This window comes from Rissa tridactyla, chromosome 1 (genome assembly GCF_028500815.1).
Source record: "Rissa tridactyla isolate bRisTri1 chromosome 1, bRisTri1.patW.cur.20221130, whole genome shotgun sequence".
In the NCBI taxonomy this organism is placed as follows: Eukaryota; Metazoa; Chordata; class Aves; order Charadriiformes; family Laridae; genus Rissa; species Rissa tridactyla.
In genome coordinates this window covers 12330041-12351749 of record NC_071466.1, presented here as the reverse complement: position 1 = coordinate 12351749, position 21709 = coordinate 12330041, and the positions used below count along the sequence as shown (strand labels likewise).

Genomic DNA, 21709 nt, shown 5'->3' with positions numbered 1-21709 from the left:
AGGACTACTGCCATCACCACAGAGCTACTTTTGAGATACTTTATTTACAGCAACACAGAGAGCAGTACAAAAAAGACAGATGAGGTATGCAAACTGTCATCGTAACTGGTCCCTCCTAATCCCATCTTTACAAAAGCCTTCTGGACGCAAAACCTTTGTGAAACATTTTGCTGCTCTTGGACCTACAAGCCAATAGATGTCTCACCACAGGTTCAGTCCGGTTTGGTCCCAGTCAGTGGCTGGCCAGGATATTGCTGAGGCTCAACAAGACAGGCTCGGGGTTCAGGTGCGTTCCGAAGGAGAAGCAGTTCCCACCACCACCAATAAGCAACAGCTCCTTCTCATTTGGCAGAAAGACACTGCTGTGATTATGTAGCATTAATGGCCACTCCAGATGCTCCTAAAAAAGGAAAGGCGATTTTGAACATACAGGACTTTGACACACGCGTACCTCATACAATACTGTAGAGGTATTTCATATGGTACCTTCATTAGAAAGTTAAGAACAGCTGCACTGGATCCCGTCTAGGACCATTTAGTCCACTATACCACCCACAAATGTGGGCAGAAATAGCTAGAGAACACAGGAACAAGGAAACTACGATATACTCCTCTAGTATACTCCGCCCATCCAACAACTTGCAGTTCGTTGGTTTTTAATGAGAAAGAATGTCTTTGTACTCCCTGAACCTTAATGTTATTTCTTCGCAGAATACAGCCAGTTACTTTTTGAATCCGTGGAAACCTTTGGCATTCGTGTCCTGTGGCAAGGAGTGCCAGAGCTTACCTATGTTTCATATGAAGCAGTCTTTTGAAGCATATTGCCTGCCAGCTTCTTTTGATGTCTCCTAGTTCTTATATAAGAAGCAATGAACATTCGTGCCCTCTTCACCACAAAGGGGACAGCTGTCCTGGGATATAGTTATACATCTGAGGTCCAAGAAGTATCTGATTCATAACCTGTATATCTGATAATCGTAAGAGAAGCTCTTTTATGATGACCCCCAATATTGGAAAGCTCAGGAGGGTGAACCTTGGAGACACACATGTTGCAGGTAACAGACTGCAGCAGTAACAAAACTGTTGTGTTGGTAATTCAGTTATTCTTGGGGCCACTGGAATCTGAAGAGGACAGGTTGTAGAAGCTTCCCTTGTAAAATGCGCACAACAGAAGGCAACTTTTATGGGGTACCCTCATCTGTATTCTTGGAGAAAGGTTAAGGGATAGCGATTAAGAGAGAGAGATCTACCCATGGTAACTCTTCCATGGCTTTTTCAAGCACAGAGAAAGCTGCCAGCCAATGCTTTTGGCGATATCATCCTCCAACGTACGTTATCAAAGCACTAATACTAACAGTATCCAGTACTGCACAGAAAATCACCGACAATCTTTCAGAATTTGGGCCCAATCCACACACGCTGTACAGTACTACCAATACTTTAGCACAGTTCTAGTACGTTCAAAAGCCTACAGAGTTTTGCCTAAGTCAAAGCAAACAGCTCATAAGCAAAGGCCGCTAACAATCCATCTGCATCCACTTATTCAACGTAAACAAAGACGTTTTATTCTTTTAGATACAACTTTATTGTCACTGTACCCATGCTCACAGCTATCCAAAAAGATTAGCCCGTTTTATGCAAAGGATACTATGTCACTTATAATTTCTGCCATAGAGAATAAGAAAAAATGAAACTACATTTAAGCATACTTCATGCTTTATGCCCTCAGGAAAATGCTGCAGAGGCACCCATACTGCCCATTATAAACACAGACTAGTCGCAGATTCCAGCTTCACCAAGGACAGGATCCATACGTACAGGTATCTAAAGAAATTTGTTTCTTTATGTAAAAGATAAATCAAAACTCGTCAAGCAACGGAAGCTTTCTCATAGAATCACGGAGTGGTTGGGGTTGGAAGGGACCTTTAAAGGCCATCTAGTCCACCCATCCTGCAGTAAGCAGGGACATCTTCAACTAGATGAGGTTGCTCAGAGACCCACCCAACCTGACCTGGAATGTTTCCAGGGACGGGGCATCCACCACCTCTCTGGGCAACCTGGGCCAGTGTTTCACCACCCTCAGTCTAAAAGATTTCTTCCTTATATCTAGTCTGAATCTTCCCTCTTTTAGTTTAAAGCCACTACCCCTTGTCCTATTGCAACAGGCCCCGCTAAAAACTTTGTTCTCATCTTTCTTATAAGCCCCCTTTAAGTACTGAAAGGCCACAGTAAGGTCTCCCCGGAGCCTTCTCTTCTCCAGGCTGAACAATCCCAGCTCTCTCAGCCTGTCCTCACAAGAGGTGCCCAGCGACAGGACAAGAGGTAACGGGCACAAACTTGAGCATAGGAAGTTCCACCTAAACATGAGGAGGAACTTCTTTCCTGTGAGGGTGGCAGAGCCCTGGCACAGGCTGCCCAGAGAGGTGGTGGAGTCTCCGTCTCTGGAGACATTCCAAACCCGCCTGGACGCGTTCCTGTGCCACCTGCTCTGGGTGACCCTGCTCTGGCAGGGGGTTGGACTGGATGGTCTCCAGAGGTCCCTGCCAACCACTATCATTCTGTGATTCTGTGAGAGGTGTTCCAAGCCTTTGACCATTTTTGTGGCCGCCTCTGGCCCTGCTCCAACAGATCCATGTCTTTCTTGTACTCCAGGCAGTATTATCACAGGCAAGGGCTACTTACAGATTTAGACTAAGTTTTGCCCAGAGTATGCCAAAATCTGGCTAGGTGACATCACCTGTATGACTGTTCTTCACCAAATCACAGAACAGAATCACAGAATAGTTGAGGCTGGAAGGGACCTCCGAGTATCAGCTAGTCCAACATTCAAAGCAGGCTCAACTACAGCAGGTTGCTCAGTACCTCGCCCACTCAGGTTCTGAATATCTCCAGTGATGGAGACATCACAGCCCCTCTGACCAACCCGTTCAGTGTTCAATCACCCTTACAGTAAAGTGTTCGCTTATGTTTAAGTGGAGTTTCCAGTGTTTCCATGCCGTTTTCTCCTCGTACTTCAGGCAGCAGCTATAGCACAAAGCAATTTCCACCATGAAGTTTTTAATGCAATTACACCGCAGACCTCCAAAAAGACTAACTGAGGCTCTGGTTTGATCTGTTCTCTTCTTCCACAGACATCCTGAAATTACCATGCTTGTGCCCATCTCAGTTCTGCTCCCCTGTCTGGCACAGAGCAGCTCCGTGCCCTCCAGTCTTCTGCACACTCAGACTCTCCCTCACCTAACACTATTATGTTCTCTAGGCTGGTAAAAGCACTTCAAAATTAGATTCTACCTCAAAGAGGGAATGTTTACTCCACTCACAGATTTGCCTGCTTTGCATTCCCTACTCCATTTCAGGAAATAGCCCTAAAGTTACCATGTTCCTTCACGACAACACTGGAAGAAAAATTGCTGTACTTACCACATTAATCGTATAGTCCAAGCACAGACCAGTTATTAAGTCAATGACAGTGACGCCTGGCACAGAAGATGAGTGAATCCACACCCCACCAACGAGCAGAAGTTTTCCGTCATGCACATGTGCAGTATGTGAATACCTGTGAGTTCAAAATGAGATTGAACTCCATTAGTAAGAGGCTGGTAGAGACAGGCCAAAGATTCACTGCTGAATGCCTTCGACTTACCTCGGGCTCAGAGGAGGATGTGTCTCTACCGTCTGCCACTGAAAGCCACGCTCAAGCTCCCTCAGAAAGAAAACTGAACCTAAGGGCTGCTCAGCTGCTCCCAGACCTCCTGCAATTAGTACTCCTCCTTTCCAGCTGCAGGCACTGTGAGAGTGACGGCTTTCCGGTACTGGACCCTCAACAGGAATCTAGGAAAACATAAGTCCAAGGCTGAAGTTTGCCAAGCTAAGTGCCTTGTTCATGTCCAGGCTCTTAAATGAGCTCTTCCTGTTGCATGCCCTGTGGGATGTAACATTCTTTCTGGCTATACGACAGGAACCGTTGCTGGAGGGGAACAGAGTAAGCATGCTAGGGAACAATCAAAAAAACCCTGACCTACACATGTTCCTCTAGGGATGGCTAAGTAGAAATGTTTCCACTTACACTATTTCCAATATTTCTCTAGCCCTCGGTACATTTAATATCGTTCCCATCTGCACATTGATTAGAGGTAACTTTATTTGCGTTCTGTTCAAGACATGCACCTGAGAACCACAAGTTTACAAACGTGTGGACTAATGCAGTGACCAGCAAAGCAGGTGATCAGTGGCTCAAACCACAGAACAAGATAAAATGACTAACTGCAGCACGAATATGGAGAAATAAAACCTTTAGTGCAAGCCCTAAAGGAAAAAATAATGTAAGAGGTTTAAAGGAGTATCATAGTAAACAAGCTGTGGAGAAAATTTTAGAGGCCATCTGGTCCATCCCTTTCTCCTAAAGCAAACTCAACTCTACCTATTATCATCTGGAGAGATGGTTATTTACTAGTTTCTGAAAGTCTGCAGTGACAAGAATTCCTCACCTATTTAGGCAGCCTATTTCGGCACTTTACTATCTTCAAAATCAACAGCTTTTCTTAGTGTCCAATTGAAGTTGCCCTTTCTATAGATTCCTTGTACTACTCAAAGTAAAAATGGAGAACAATTTGTTTACCCTCTCTGCAGCTATATTTTACATATTTGGAGATTTATTTCTATCTTGAACCTTCTCCAGACTCAATAGCTACAAGTCCTTCAAAATCTTGCCCTGTAAGGTATGCGGTCTGGTCATTCTCACTGCACGCCTCTACGGAGCTGTAGTGCATCCTGTCCACTGCTGAGACAAGCATTAGTGAAAACGGAGCCGCAAACGGAGTCAGCGCCGGGGGGAAGCATTCCTGGGCCTTTTGTGCCAGCCACTGGAGCAAGTGAGGGTCTCAGCATCAGGAGCTGGAGGGGACACAGGTCTTAGGAACATCTTCATGGCTCTCAAAGACTTTGTTTCCAGAGGGTCAGCTACTGGGGAGGGGGGCAGTGTGAGTGAATTTGGGACATGAACTGGAGTTAGACGGGGGATGTAAGCACCCCTGGGCCTGTGGCACAAGTGGAAATCTCAGGCCAGACAACTGGGACAAGACCACCACAGGTGACAGGACCTGCGCATGTCCCAGATGCAACTACTTGGGTGACCAGGGCAACTGAATCAATTGAGAATCTCAGAATGGCAGCTGGAATAAGACCATGCGTGCCTGGATGCCTGGAGCTGCTGGAGGAGGAACCAGTGCATTTGTATTTTCCCTGAACCTTACGTGTGTGTGAGTGTGAAACTCCAAGTCTTGCTCTCAAGACCTTTCACCACCTTGGTCACCCTCAAGAGGAGAATCATGGACTCATAGAATAAGAGAATACCTTGAGTTGGAAGAAACCCATAAGGATACTTGAGTCCAACTTCCTGCTCCTCACAGGACTACCAAAAACTAGACCATACGACTAAGAACATTGTTCAGACACTCCTTGAACTCTGACAGGCTTGGTGCCATGACCACTTTCCCTGGGGAGCCTGTTCCACTGACCAACCACCCGTTCAGTGAAGAACCTTTTCCTAACATCCAATCTGAACTCTCCCTGATGCAGCTTTATTCCATTTCCTCATGTCCTGTTGCTGTCATCAGAGAGGGGATCAGCACTTCCCCCTCCACTGCCCATCTTGGGCCGCTCCAGCAGCTCCGTGTCTCTCCTGTGCTGAGGCCCCAGAGCTGGAGGCAGCACTGCAGGGGGGTCTCCCCCGAGCGGAGCAGAGGGGCAGAATCCCCCCCCTCGCCCTGCTGCCCACGCTGCTGGGGATGCAGCCCAGGCTGCGGGGGCGTTTCTGGGCTGCCGGCACATGGTGCCAGCTCATGGCCGGCTTTTCCCCCCGAGCACCTCCAAGCCTTTCTCTCAGGGCTGCTCGCCATCCCTCCATCCCCAGCCTGCGCTGGGACCGGGGGCTGCCCTGACCCAGGTGCAGGACCCTGCACTGGGCCTTGTATTTGGAGATAATCAAAACTCAACTGGACAATATCCTGAGCAACCTGTTCTAGTTTGACCTGCTTTAAGCAAGGGTGCTGGACTAGATGGTCTCCAGATGTCCCTTCCAACCTCAAGTATTCAGTGAAGACCACAGTCCACTAAATAGCAAGGTGTTTAGAAGTTAGCTTGAACTCTAATCACCGTGCAGTGTGACAGTACTACCAGTGCCATCCGCTTTAATATGGTAATACCTCTGTGGCTTAGTTGGGCTTCCAATAGAGCAGCATGCACCTATGAGGTGAAGGCAATTTCTATTCCCCAGGGCCTTCCTAAGTTCTTACCACAACGCAGGAAAGTTCTTGAGTGTGCAGGAAACACCAATCCCCTAGCACAGGCTCTATAGCAGAGCGGCCACCATACAGGAACAGGTACTTCTCACCTACGGAAAAAGACAGATGGAAAGAGAAGTTGGAATTTGGTATGTCACAAACCCAGAAATTTCTGTTGGCACAGAAGGGAAGCTGACCAAAGACAGAAATTAATGCAGTCAGGCAGAAGTTTTATACGCTCTTTATATTAAGACATCCTACAAACTGATGAACATTTCCAGACTTCAGCAATAAATGCGGTAAATTGTTTCATAGATAAAGGAATTACTCCTGTATCTAGATCTTTTGTAAGACACACGGAGGACTGAATATTTTTACCAAGAAGCTGTATTCTTCATCTTTGTGGTCATTCGGAAGACCCCCACCATCCACTTGTATTATGTGGTTTCTGAATGTTTAGGGTCTAAATGGAAATCACGCACTGTAGTCTCAAAACCAAAAGAAGAAAGTGGTTTGGGTTTTTTCAATACCTAACGGACTTCAGGAATGAAAATTTAAGCAATAGAAAGATTATACCCGTAGAACTAATAAAATTAGAAAACCCTGAATACATAAATCGTAGCAACACAATGACATCTATTTATCCCATGAAAACAGATAAATCCTCGTAAAACAACAAGAATGTGTATTTGGTCATGCAAAAGGGACATACTGATAACTTATGTCTGTAGGAGTTAATCCGGAGAAGCCTCAAAAAGGAGGTACGAAAGATGCAGAAGTGCTTTGGGTAGATGTGAAGGATGTGCACTAACTGCACTACGCCCCGTCAGCTCACTGCTTCATAATGGACTGTGCAAATAACACACGTGTTCGTCACTTACTTCAGCTGCAAAGCAAAATTAAGGCAAGAATGCGATGATACGATACAGTCTGGCAAAGACAAAACCTGATGTATTATTTATAACATTTTATTTATCCATTTAGCATTCGCTTCTTTGATAGAAAATTTTGACCGGGAGGCTGAACTCTAAACTACATTATGGTGTTAATCAAACACCGCTCCACGAACTCAAAGTATGCTCCAGACTAGACTAACAATTGCTTAACAATTCCCCTGGTGCTTCCCTTCAATAGCTCCCTGCCAGCTGGTGGAGAATGAAATAGCTTAAGAAAGGACAACTTTTGCCTCCTGTGTTCCACTCAGGCCACCACTGACTTGCTAACAACTGCCAAAGGTTTTGCCCCTTACAGGCAATATCTTTAACTAGACAAACCTTCAGCATACCATCGCAGGGCTTTATTCTAGACCTATTCAGAGCTTCCGACCAACTGTCAACTGCTACTAGAAGAGTAACATTTCTCCTGAGGTGCTTCTCCTGGATAAAGAGCTAGGGATCCTGCTCCATAACGCTCCAGAATTAAAATATTATCCTTCAGAGAGGAAGTTCTGAAACCTTTTCCTGGTGTGATCAAGCATGAACAACTTTAGCCATAAATGATCTCAAAGAATCAATCTTCCAGAACAGATTATGTCCCTAGGTTTCAATTCCAGTTACCACTGGGGATTATGTGGTATATGAAAAAGGAAATTACCATATTTCAAGTGTCAAGAAGAGATCTCAAAGCCTCTTTTAATGTCTTTTCTACTGGCAGGCTTGAGAAGTGGGCCAATATGAACCTCACGAAGTTCAACAAGGCCAAGTGCAAGGTCCTGCACCTGCGTTGGGGCAATCCCCAGTATCGATACAGACTGGAGGATGAACGGACTGAGAACAGCCCTGCCGAGAAGGACTTGGGGATGTGTTCGACCGGGTCCAGAGGAAGTCCACAAAAATGATCAGAGGGCTGGATCACCTCTCCTGTGAGGAAAGTCTGAAAGAGTTGGAATTGTTTAGCCTGGAGAAGAGAAAGCTTCAGGGAGACCTTACTGTGGCCTTTCAACACTTAGAGGGGGTTCATAAGAAAGACTGAGAGTTTTTATGAGGGCCTGTAGTGACAGGTCAAGGGGTAATGGCTTTAAACTGAAAGAGGGGAGATTGGATGAGATCTGAGGCAGAAATTCTTGGCTGTGAGGATGGTGAGCCCCTGGCCCAGGTTGCCCAGAGAAGCTGTGGCTGCCCCATCCCTGGAGGGGTTCAAGGCCAGGTTGGCCGGGGCTTGGAGCAAGCTGGGCTGGTGGGAGGTGTCCCTGCCCAGGGCAGGGGGTGGCACTGGGTGGCCTTTAAGGTCCCTTCCCACCCAAACCATTCTACGATTCTATGATTTACATAATGGCAGAACAGTATTCTCCATTCTGTTTTTTGTTCCTTTACTAGTAATCCATAACGCCAAGAGTTCTTAACATTTGCATTGCTCTTCTTTTAAGCATTTGTTTATCATTACAAAGCCTCACGCACTAGCACTGCTAGGTTACGTGCTGAAAAGCTCATCTGCACACCCACAGAGGAGCACAGAGGCAAAACAAAGTGGGGGAACCCAAATAATATCCTGCCTCAGCCACTTCCAGACCCATCCCGGGAGAGCAAGCAAGCCATAAAAGTTTAATTTCCTCATGCACAGAGAGGCAGTGACAGATGTGCAGGCAAGAGAACCCCAATTACACGCTTATAGGATCAGACAATCTGTCCCGGCTCCTCCCAGGGCTGTCCCAGGAGAACTATCAGCCCCGTTGTCCATCCGTGAAACCCATCAAAATGAGTGCACGGGAGCAACTCTCTGTAGCACCTTCGAGGGGGTACTTGCCTAGGCGTACGGGACACATTAAAAGATGCAGGGGAAAAGCATTTGGGGTTTACCTAAGACTTATTACAGGATGCTCAGGAGAGGAACGAGAGGCAGGAAAAGGGATGGATTTAGGTGATTTGGGGAGGGACAAACACAGGGAGACAGAGGGATAGAAGGATAAAAAGGACTAGTCACATGTAAACGGGTTGCTGGTCATTATGCCTGCCCGGCCACGTCCTGCAGCTTAAACAGGAGCCGCTGAAAATGAATCTTTTCCTACGTAGGTAGGTGTGTTTGTGAGAGGGGAACCAACCAAATTGCAGTTGCAAGTATATGCTGTAGCACTTTCAAAAGTGCATTATAAGCTTTTTTTAAGCACTATACAATCGTACCTCTTTTTTTTGATTCCTGCCCTGCATTTAGAAAACTAACAAGATTGGAGCTCATCTGTAATAAAAGTCACTATCCCATGGTACCCGATTTATAGGTTCTGTAACAAATCAACCATGTATTAATGGCACAGATAATTGAAATCCTGCTCAACTGTTGGATAAATCAATTCAGTTGCTCAGTTCAGGAAACTCAGCTGAGATTGCTCAGTCTTTCCCTTTCATCAGATTTAGTAAAGCTTCTCACAAGTACTTCTGGACTTGACAAACAAAAAAGGCACAAGAACTAGGTAGATACAGTAAGAAAAACACATTCAAATGAAGTTTAAGCTTTAAGTCTTTAAGCACAGGAAAAAAAAAAATCACCACTGGCACAAAATCTTAATGAAACGTAATTGGATTCTCTAAAATGGTGATTAATCTATTAATATAATATTATCTCCAAAACGTTCAGCAAAAAGCTATTGTTTCAGACAAAGGAATAGAACGCACCAACATTAACTGTATAGCCTGTACTACATGAGAAGTAAGACTACATCATGACAATTTGCCTTTTAGACCTCGCTGTCTGGACAGAACTGCCCCATATATTCTGCAATTTGTACACCTCCACATACGGACAGCCATCTTCACTCTCTCCAGGCTTTTTACCTTTGAATATTACTTCAGTTGTACTGTGTCTCCAACGCAAAGCAGCTGGTTCAGCAGCAGGCTGCAGACTCACAAGCTCCACTGTAATGTCATCTGGCTCTGAGGCATTCCAGGTTTCAGGAAACTTTAGCCACAACATTCCCAAGCCTGCACTTGACGGGGATGTTCGTCCTCCTACCACCAGGGCCAGACTGTCCGAGAGACATGACACAGTATGGTACAACCGCCCATCTGTAGAGATACAAAACATCATGGTTCACATCGGTCTTCCTCACATGAAATTTATACAATCATAGAATCATTTCGGTTGAAAAAGACCCTTAAGATCATCGAGTCCAACCATAAACCTAACACTGCCAAGCCCACCACTAACCCATGTCCCTCAGCACCACATCTGCCCGGCTTTTAAATCCCTGCAGGGATGGCGACTCCACCACTGCTCTGGGCAGCCTGGTCCAGTGCCTGATAACCCTTTTGGTGAAGACATTTTTCCTCATATCCATCCTAAACCTCCCCTGGCACAACTTGAGGCCGTTTGCTCTTGTCCAATGGCCTGTTCCTTGGGAGAAGAGACCGACCTCCCTTGGCTACCCCCTCCTTTCAGGGAGTTGCAGAGAGCGAGAAGGTCTCCCCTCAGCCTCCTTTTCTCCAGGCTGAACACCCCCAGCTCCCTCAGCCGCTCCTCACAAGACTTGTGCTCCAGACCCCTCACCAGCTTCGGTGCCCTTCTCTGGACACGCTCCAGCACCTCCAGGTCTTTTTTTGCGGTGAGGGGCCCAAAACTGGACACAGCACTCGAGGTGGGGCCTCACCAGTGCCCAGTACAGGGGGACGGTCATTGCCCCAGTCCTGCTGGCCACACTGTTCCTGACACAGGTCAGGATGCTCTTGGCCTTCTCGGCCACCTGGGCACACTGCTGGCCCATATGCAGCTGCCTGTCAACCAACACCCCCAGCTCCTTTTTGGCCAGACAGCTCTCCAGCCACTCTTCCCCAAGCCCGTTGCGTTCATGGGGTTGATATGACCCAAGTGCAGGACCCGGCACTGAGCATTCAGAACCTTCAGATCTCTCTGCCTGCCTGCAAAATTGCATTGTGACACCACTTTTCCATGAGATGTTATTTTGTTGTTAGCAGAAAAACATCTTCCTGAAAGTTGACATCGGTACGGGAACTCACCCCATCTTTTATCAGGATTTTCCTTTTTCACATAGCCAGCTTTCCAGCAGCCTGCATGCTTAATTAGCACATGAAAATTTCTCATACGGCAGTGATGTCCATCCTCCTCCCCAAAGCCTCCAGTGGTGAGAATCACATTGGGTTTTAGAAGAACAGAGTGGTGACCATAACGTCTCAGGCCAGAAACTTCAGAGTGCATTGGACACGCTGCCGCAGTGATACTCCCAGCCGTCCTGATGGGACCATCACGATGAGGAACTGTGAGCCAAAGAGAACCAAAGAACTTATGCACAAACAAGAACCAAGAACTACTAAATGAGAGATTAAGCAAGCCTGTTCAGCTTTTCAAGAAGAAAAAACTGCAAAGCAAGTTGACAGAGCACACAGACACTCTGACATGCCCTAGAAATCAAGCTGTAATGGTTTAAAGGACCACTGTGCCAACTTTCAACTTCTGCTTACTGCTCCCCAACTCCTGACACAGTTCTGAGACTGCTTTCACGGGGTGGAGGTAAGACTGGCTAATAGACTGCAGTGTCTTAAACTGCTGTCGCAAGACAGGAATCGCTGCAATACCTTCAAAAGGGGGCACCTTTCTGACGAAGACAATATTTGGCTACTTAAATAGCAAAGAACAACAGAAAAAGGACAAACGCCTGGAAGTTGGATGTCAAAGTTCCTTCCTAGATTTTGAACCTGCTTTCACAAAAGCACTGAAATAAAGTTCTAAAGCATGATGAATAACCTCTGTTAATTCCAATGGTCCTATTATAAGAGAATATTTTCAGTTATCTAAATATCTTCTCTCTAAGTACTATAACCCTTAGTATGAAACAAAGGGTTCAGCAGAGGACTCTATCTCACCTACGCATTGTACAAATTGTTTTCTTTCAATCAGCTTTGAATTTGTGTTGTCTTTGTTTTAATCAAGTGCCTTATTCTTGTGTTATAAGAGATGATGAGGTGGAGGAGAAGCAGCTCTCAGTCTATTTTTTTGTATGCCATACCCAGAAAAATTGCCTGTACTGAATGTTGCTTAGTACGAGATCCTACTTTCTATTGTTTGATGAAGTAAAAAATTTCACCTACTTAGGCTTAAACGTCTTTTTATAGACGGATCTTTTTAAGACTGAGGGTTTTTTTCATTACAGAAAATTACATTAGCATTACCATGCTCTGTTTGGAAGACTTAGTACTTGTGCTCTCTCGAACAGGGACCCAAATCTATTTGAGAGGATATTTGGGGGCATGTACTGGTATTTTGAGACACACCTTTTGTCATTCCCAGTAAAAAATATCTAAGCGTGGATAATTTACCAGACTTTGAAGGCTCTTCCTAGCAGTCTTTAATACAAAAGAGTCAGCAGCAGAGAGACCTTATTTCTGTCTCTAATGAAGTGTCTTCACTGTATTACTGTCAATTAAGCAAATCTCAGATATTTTTTTTTTGTTTTTTAACTTAAGGATAGATCCTATGCATTTAGGAGCCTTTAAGGTTTTAACATAAGGACCAGTGACAATTGCATAGTATATTTGATCACACACACATTCATTCAGCTTCGATTTCATTACACGTTTTCAGATCTAATCAAGATACAACACAATGGATTCGGTGGCGTTGTTGGCTTAGGGAATGCCATCCTGCCTTATCCTTTTCCAGCTGCTTTTTCTGCTCCCTGGAACACAGATTTCGACTTTCAGTTGCAGACGGAACTACCTGTGGTGCTATGCTGCAAACAAGATTAGTGATGTGAAACAGGTTAAAAATAGCCTTCTGCTTTCCACACTGAAAAAGGAAGCAAGCAGCCAAAAGCAGGAATTTCTTGGACCGCTACTGCTGCCAAGTCCTTTTTATCATGGAAACATAGTCTTGGTCTTGGCTTTTCCCCAGCTGTACCACTTTTCTCCCATCTAAAAAAAGCAGCATACAGATTTAAAAGCATTTCAGAAACAGAAATACTACATGTCCAATTCCACACACAGGGGATAACAAAACAAAGCACAAACTTTGTGACACGCTCCCGAGTGCTCTGCTGAACAATACTGTGATAGTGCAGTAAGTAAAACACAGCAACCTCTTGGGAGCTGGAAGGATACAATGGCTTAGAGAGCCATGTATGGAGGCAAGCGGGAATAAATTGAAAAGGGAGAGTCTGTGGGATCACAAAAATAGGCGGAGCAGCAGGGTGGACTGGCATTGCAGCCACGCATAGGAGGGCCCCATGTGTAACCAGAAGGAAGAGCCGTTCAGGCTGGAAAGTTCAATAAGCTGAAAGAATGCAACTGATCAGAACCACCAGAGTCAGGACACGGCCCTGGCCACACTACGGACAGCAGAACCATTGTTAGAAGGATGGAGAAAGCTACTCAGATGGTAGCATCCCACCTGCTCCTTCCAGGGTTTTACTGTCTCCTAAAATCTCTCAGAGAAGCCTGCAAAAGATGAAAGAATACTATGAGAACTAGTCAGTATGTACCTGTCATATTGGATAACAATGGAGTCCAGGAAGGTTCCATCCCCTTTGATGCAGTCAAGACAAAGTAATGAGAACATTTCAGATGCCATTCCTGTAGCAAGCCCAAAGAAAAAAACAAAAACAACATCCCTCAAAATCTTAGAGCAAGAGGTAGTAAGGATCTCAGAACGGCCAAGGTGATCAAATCAAAGACCAATCTAGCCTAGCGCTGTTTCCAACAGTGGCCAAAATCAGAAGACTAAAGTTGAATCTGAGAAAGAGCCAGTGTGTAAATACCTTCTTCACCCCAATCTTCAAAAATTTACAGCTGAGATTTTCTAAGCAGGAACCTCCGTCTTTGTATTGAACAAGCCTTGATGGATTTCTCATCCATAAACCTATCCAGTTGCTGTTCAAAGGGGCCACTTTGTCTCTGCTGGCCCATAATACATAAATGTGATTTCCAGTCTGGCCTTGGACTCACTCAGAGGCAGAAGCACGAGCAAGAGGACTGTAAAGGAACTCAGTAGCAACACTAGAGTCCACCCTGGCTTTTACAGACATTAGGGAACTGGGTATGTTCATCCCAACATATCCCGTAGGGTGGGATATATTCAGCCGACTACATGACTAGAGGGCGTAAACATGAATTTAAAAGGCACAAGAAACCACAATATTAGCATTACTGTCCCAACTTCTACCAGAAGTAAAAAGCATCTTTTGAAAGGTGACATCAAAAAATTAATGTAAATACTGAAAATGGAAGAACCCACTATTTGGGGATCAAGCTTGTTTCTAGTAAGACCTGTATCTTAATTTATCTCAAAGGCTAATTGTAGAGCTATCTGTTATCACATGTCCTACTCCAATGCACATTTTTCAGCTTGGACTTGAGTACACGTTACCCTCCTCTATGAGGAAAACGATAAAAAGTCTTTACTTTCTCATTGTATGCGCAATTGCCCTCATCTACAATAACTCTTGTAGACATTTCTACACCGCTTTGCACATCTGCCAGCATCTTTCAGTTATCGCTTTTGCATTCACGTAGCAGAGCAGATCCTGCAGGTTGGCAAAGTAACTCCAAGAACATTAAATTGTTTTCATACTGCAAACTGTTAGATTTCTAGAGAAAATTATAAACAGAGAACCACAAAACCAACAGGGAAACTTCTACTAAGTATCCTACAGGACATCTATCTCAAAATTACTCGGTATCTTTGAATTCCCTTCTAGACCTCAAATAGTTGCAAACTTTGCTTGCAATTAACATAAAAATAGCAAAGAATAGGGTCATAGTTAAATTTCAATCGTTAATATAGGAACGGCTGTACAAAGTCAGACCAAAAAAGATCTGAAACTAGTAACCTGTTTCCAACAATGACAAACAGCCTGTGGAAACACAAGAGAGCAGGACAAGTGCATCTACTCCCTCCAGGAATGCTCCCAACCATTTGCCGTCAGGAATCTCACATCGGGTGTATTTTTGTGTGTTCAGTAATCCTCAATAGATTTCTCTTTCGTTCAAATAATTGCCCCTTGAACCCATGCAAACTTTTAGCATCTACAACATCTTTTATACCGCCAGCTAGTTTGCGATGCTGACTGTCTCCCTGAGAGAACTCTCACTGAGGAACAAGAAGCTTTTTTAACCCCAAAGAGAGTCGTCTTCCAATGATACTTCACATGGAGCTTCCTGTGGGCTCTGCGTTAACGAAGTGTGATTCAAGATCCTTTCTGCCTACATGAGCACCTATGCCTCAGCAGCTCTTGTACAAAACCGTGACCACAAGAAACTGCAGACACCTTATCGTATCAAAGCCAGGTCACTGGTGTTCAGAATAAAGGAGGGTTACCTCATATTCATCAAAAGGCTCCAGAGCCTGCATTCTTTGCTGCTCATCTTCTGGAATACAGCAGGTGAAAAACTCATTCATATCCATGACATTGCATTCAGTCCAGCCCTAAAACAGAAATCCCCCAAAATTATTACCTCTAGAAGGACAGAGACTCACTTCCCACAAGAAAATAAAAGACCCTAATTTAAACACCTGCTTGAGCCTATAAGACCGTCTGGCTGAAACAACAGCAGCCCAGAATCTGGGGAGGATAGGTCTCTTACCTGTAAAGCTCTTAGGAACTTAATTTATTAGATCAAAAGTCTCAGAGGAACACACCTTGCCTTAATCCCACACCAGAAAGTACGCTGCAAGTTGGTTGGAAGGACCTTCAAATTATTAGTCATGCTACTGGAGAAGGCAGTGTCTCAGCCTCGGCCCTGTTTCCTTCAACCCGTAACTGACACAGCTGATGACATCCAAAATTACTTAACATTACCATCTTTCCTGGGTAAATTATGCTTCATGTGTGCCCTAGAGCTGCAGGCACTCACCTTTTCAAAAAAGCGCATCTGCTGTGCCTCGCCATCGGGGTACCGTGCCAAAGAATTAAGTGCAGAGTTCATCTGGCTAAAATGCTGCTGCATGACACGTCCAAAGGGGTCCTCTGGGTGCATCTGCTCATACAGCAGAAAGCATGCCTGAGAGAAATGCTCCGCTGCCCACTGAATCAAGGCATCTGACCTGTCAGACAGATTGTGCATAGGAAACTAAATAACTGAGAGCCCACCTATCATATGGAAGAGGCAATATATCTTCCTGCAACACCATAAAGCACGCCACTAAGGCATCCTGACAGAGGTGATACATAAAAGAGAATCACAGAATGGTAGGGGTTGGAAGGGACCTCTGGAGACCATCCCGTCCAATCCCCTGCCAGAGCAGGGTCACCCACAGCAGGTGGCACAGGAACGCGTCCAGGCGGGTTTGGAATGTCTCCAGAGACGGAGACTCCACCACCTCTCTGGGCAGCCTGTTCTGTGCTGGGGACTTCTGAACATCTCATCCCCCATCTGTGCAGAGAATTCAGGGGATGAGAAGAGCAAAAAACTCAAAAATCATTCGTTCGGGGTTTTTCTTCTTTTTTTCCTCCCTTTTAGGATGTCACATGACATCAATTACCCCATCACAATTTTATGATGTAAGGAGCTCTTTGGGACTCCTGCGGAGTTCCCGAGGCTTTAGTTATAAGACAGCGGGTGTCTCAGCCCCGGGTGAAGTACATACAAAGAAGCTCCTTCTTTTCATTTTACCGGCTAGCTAACAGAGAATAAGTCAACTGACCTGCTATTTTCCATGTAGGTGAGCACCACCTCTGCTATGAAGAGGGTGGGGATTTCATTGTCCAGTCCTGCTTCCTCCAGGGCTCTCTCCAGCTCAGATAGCTCTGATAAATCCACTCCCAATAATTTATAATCCTCTCCAGAAAAGGTAGTGACCCCTGGGAGACAAAAATGACACAATCTCACTAGAGTGCTGATGCAATCACAGAATTGTTGTGGTTGGAAAACACCTTTAAGATCACCTAGTCCAACCGTTAACCCAGCACTGCCAAGTTACCACTAAACCATGTCCCTCAGCACCACGCCTGCATTCACCCACCTCCCTGGGCAGCCTGCTCCAGTGCTTGACAACCCTTTCCATGAAGAATTTTTTCCTCATATCCATCCTAAACCTCCCCTGGCACAACTTGAGGCCATTTCCTCTTGTCCCATCACCTGTTCCTTGGGAGAAGAGACCGACCCCCCCTGGCTACCCCCTCCTTTCAGGGAGCTGTAGAGAGCGAGAAGGTCTCCCCTCAGCCTCCTTTTCTCCAGGCTGAACACCCCCAGCTCCCTCAGCCGCTCCTCACAAGACTTGTGCTCCAGACCCCTCACCAGCTTCGGTGCCCTTCTCTGGACACGCTCCAGCACCTCAACATCTTTCCTGTGGTGAGGGGCCCAAAACTGGACACAACACTCGAGGTGGGGCCTCACCAGTGCTGAGGACAAGGGGACGGTCACTGCCCCAGTCCTGCTGGCCACGCTGTTCCTGATACAGGCCAGGATGCTGTTGGCCTTCTTGGCCACCTGAGACCAAAATAATGGCAGTACTGAGACCAAAAGGGACAAACTGGAAAATCAAGCCCACAGGTAATCATTCACATGTCTGTGCCCATCAACTCAATTTTTCTGAAGAAAAATTCAAGAGAAATCCCCATTACTAAATGGAACCATAAATTGAATCTTAATGGCTCTCTGTTATAGACCTTTCAGTTTAGGCTAAGAAAGTACCATCGCTTTGATAGGATTTGAATGCTTTGCCTCACAACCATAAAACCATTCCCAAGTTTTTGGGGGTTGGTTTGTTTGTTAAATAGATTTCTGTAAAATGGCATTGAATCCTGAACCAGCACACGCCAGCTCTCTGCAAACACCAGGACTAGTCTCACAGATCACTGTTCTCAGAAATAAGTTCCAATTTATGATTTGTAAGCATTATCATGGCATAGCTCTTTACTCCATGAGGATATCATAAGCTATAGCATGTTGACCTGTTTCAACCACAACCAAATCATAAACAAAGCAAACTGTAAAGTACCTTTAGAAATCATCTGGTCTATGTCTCTGTACCAGTGCAATCCAACAATTATACCTGTCCTGAGAGCTGTTAATCTACGCTGCTCTCAAAGGCATCCATTACTGGAGACAAAAACGACAGTGTTCCCTGTTAATTTCTTCTAACAACTGACTTGTCTATCCATCGCTTCCTGCCCTCTGGACACAGAGAATAGGGTATTCCCAACTCTTTTCCTGCCATGTGAGTAGTTAAAAACGGGAACAGGTTGCTCAGAAAGCTGGTGGAATCTCCAGCCTTGGTGACGGTTAGAGCTTGACTGGACAAACCCTTGAGCAACCCGATACGGGTAACTCCGCTGTGAGCGAGGAGTTGGACTAGATGACCTTCAAAAGCCCCTTCCAACCTAAATTATACTGTTATTTATGGGCATCATGGGTCGGAGAGAAGGTATGACTCTTAGGTGTCTTGACTAATAAAACATTAGTCATTGTGTTACCTGACTTTTTTTTCCCCTCTCCAAGACAGGTAAAAAAAATGAGCCTTATGAAGCTACTGTACAACCTAAGTGGAGCTGAAAGGATTGTTGTGCCAGCTAAGTACTAAGCGGCACAGTGGAAAAATCATAGAATCACAGAATGGTTTGGGTTGGAAGGGACTGGACATGCAGCAGTTTGACACGCTCTTTGTACTAGTGAGCCCAGAGCTGGACACAGTACTTCAGAAACTGTAGAGAAAGAAACTGAACTTTGTTTGATACAATCTTCTCCTGACAAATCCATTCTGGCAGCTATATATCTTGTTATCTCCCAATGCTTACAATGATTTATTTGTTCCAAAATTTTTCAGAAAACGAGCACGCTTTTCAACTACAACTTTGTAGTTCCTCTACCATCATACGTCACTTCTTAAAGGCTGAAGTTATGTTTGCTTCTTCTAAACATTTAGTATTTAGAATACCTTCCCTAAATATCATACCTAATCCTTCCCCTCCGGTATCTCCCACCAGTGCTGACAACTCTTTCGTTCTTTTGATCAGAGTAGCTTTTTGGCACGCCACATTTGGGAAATCCACCTCATATACCACAGTGTGATGCAGAAGACCTATGTCCTTCAAACGGAAGTATAAGGAATCAAAGCCAGCACCTAAGGACACGATCTGCAGAGAAAGTATCAGAAAAAGTTATACTCAACTCCAGAAGCATCCCGAGCACCAAGGTGTGAAAAACATTCAATGACATCATCTGTAGAGTGACAAAATCAGGCAATCTTCTGCAAGAGGCAGAAGAATTTTGTGTAGGTACTGCCCCGTCCCAGATACTTCTGTCAAAGTGACAAATGGACAGCCACAGTAGTGCCAGTCAAATTCGCTGTGCCCTTCTGGCAAAGGATCAGGACAGATGCACTAATAAGCTACCGCAATGCCAAGATGCCAAAACGACTTTTCACACGCAAGGTGGAAACAGCCAATACACCCAGACAAAGAAAACGCACCTGTGTCCTAGGGCGGCTTTGGGTCTTCAGCAGGAAGTCTTGAACACAGTGACCTACAGCACGGGCACGGATGTAATAACCCCTGTGGAATGAAATACGGTTGTAATCACTGTCCAGGAGCCCCGTTTCTCCAGCACTGGCATCCTCCATTTCAAAAAACTGATTTTTTTTTTCTCTCTCAGCTTCTACCCACGTTTATAGACCTACACTGGGAGACGTCTAATGATTTTGTCATATCTACAGCTTGTTACTAAACGCAGATCTCTTGTTTTCAGTAAGTGTATTAACCAACAAGACTGGGGATAACCCAGAGAAACTGTGTAGATATCCCAGCTGAACCTGTGCAGCTTCGCATAAAACTCACTGGATGAAAAAGTACGAATCCAGACAGTTCGGATGATCCCCTACAACGTGGGTGGCCAATACCTGAGTTCCTGCCCCAAATCAGATGCCGTACCAATATCAAATTACTTACAAGGGGCTATTAGGTATAACAAAATGAATGTCAGTGTGTGCAAACGCAGTGAGAGGGGAAGAGAAGAGGTAAAAGCAGCAAGGTCAGGAAAGGAATTTCATTCTCTGGTTGTTGACTGAATGGAACTAAGTAAGTCTAACTCCTGGGAAGTGTTTACCATTTGCCTGGTCTGGCAGGGACTGGTGCCTCTTCTTCCTTGGCTTTCTCTTTGTTAGTTTCATGGTGCCCCCACCAGAATTACCAGTTCCTGTCACCCCCTTTAACAAGCACGTTGTCACCCCCACGCCTCACAGGGACTAAAGACTCCACCAGATACTCTAAGACATCCCGAAATTCAAGACGACAGGGTCGACAGTTGCCAATACATAACTCTTTCTATGAATTTAAGTTTGGCACGCCAGTGTCACGTGCCAAGTCAGCACAGGCTCAGCTTCCCGACCTGACGAGCAACACTCGTCTTCATAGGCCTGCAAGCTTCTGCTTGAATGCTGCTTGGGGGGTTCTTCCCTGAATGAAACTCCTTTGGCAATTCACAGCCACTTTAATTGCACTGAACTATTAGCCTCATATTGCGCAAACTCCGTTACTGTACCCGCACAGAACCCTCTACACACACACATTAAAACACTACGCTCGTGTCCTGCGAAGCTCCAGAGAAGACCCACTGGTCAGACCCCACTGATTCAGAAGATAATATCGTTTCCCTGAGCCACCAAATACCTTACCGAAATTGTAACGTCCTCGAGAATTAATGAGAAAACCACTGACGCGCTAACATTTTTGGTACACTAGTTTTCAAATCTTATCGAATACCGGAGATCGGAACCAGACCAGTGACGCGTTTTACTCGGGACGAAGCTTTCAATTTTTGCTCGTAAGCCACGTAAAATCATACTAACGCTGTAAAAAGGTGACATTAGTGACGGACAGTGCTCTGCCGGGTGCTACTCCGTCACTACGCCTACCTTCCTTAAAACGCATTTAAAACAGCCGTGCCTTAAGCAGCGGCGACAACGCAGGGGCCCGGGGAACGGCTCGGGCCCGGCCGCAGCCACCGGGCCCCGCGCAGCGCCCGCTCCTCACCGGTGGACGAGGGGGGCTCGCCGCCGCCGCCGCCCCACCAGGAGCCGCAGGAACCGGTCCTGGATGTAGCCCCGCGCCGCCGCCGAGCACTTGCTAACGGCGCTGCTGCCGCCGGTGCCCTGGACCTGCCGGGACAAGGACACGGCGCTGGCGCAGGGCTCCGCTGTTCCCGACAAGCGCCCGGGCCTACCAGGGCGGGACGGCGGGACCCGGCAGCGCCGAGGGGGTCCCGAGAAGAGGGAAGGGCAGCTCCCGCCGGCGCCGCCGAGCCCCCGTTCGCGTCCCAGCCTTCCCCCCCCGCCCCGCCTCGCCTCCGCCTCCCCCTTCCCCCGTCCCACGAAGCCTGGCCAGGACCCGCCACAGGGGCCGGGTCCCCGCGCGGTGGGATGGCGGCGCCGGGCGGAGGGGGTCACTCACGGCGGCGGGGTGCGGGCCGCCCGGCCGCCCGCGGCCCATCCCGCGCTCTCCGCGGCGCCGCAGGCGGTGAGGCGCTGGGCGCAGGAGGTGACGTCTCAGGGGCGGG

General features: G+C 46.2%; 1 protein-coding gene across 3 annotated transcripts; it reads right to left on the bottom strand.

The window, feature by feature from the left end:
- Nucleotides 1–25: 25 nt before the first annotated feature.
- Nucleotides 26–21694, bottom strand: LCMT2 (leucine carboxyl methyltransferase 2). 3 transcript variants are annotated; one of them, XR_008466531.1, is made up of 15 exons: nt 21604–21694; nt 21187–21311; nt 19629–19710; nt 19113–19293; nt 16863–17019; nt 16073–16262; nt 15537–15644; nt 13702–13792; nt 11225–11482; nt 10046–10276; nt 6294–6391; nt 3644–3831; nt 3421–3556; nt 788–911; nt 291–400 (listed from the first exon to the last, which is right to left on the bottom strand). XR_008466531.1 is itself a non-coding variant. In XM_054202111.1 (14 exons), exons 1-14 carry the CDS (start codon nt 21640–21642, stop codon nt 233–235), a joined length of 2052 nt encoding a protein of 683 aa, XP_054058086.1. In that variant the 5' UTR covers nt 21643–21694; the 3' UTR covers nt 26–232. The 3 variants fall into 3 exon arrangements, 2 of the variants coding, with proteins under 2 accessions (XP_054058086.1, XP_054058097.1); XM_054202111.1 differs by lacking the exon at nt 788–911 and having other exon boundaries at nt 26–400; XM_054202122.1 differs by lacking the exon at nt 291–400 and having other exon boundaries at nt 905–968.
- Between the last annotated feature and the right edge of the window lie 15 nt (nt 21695–21709).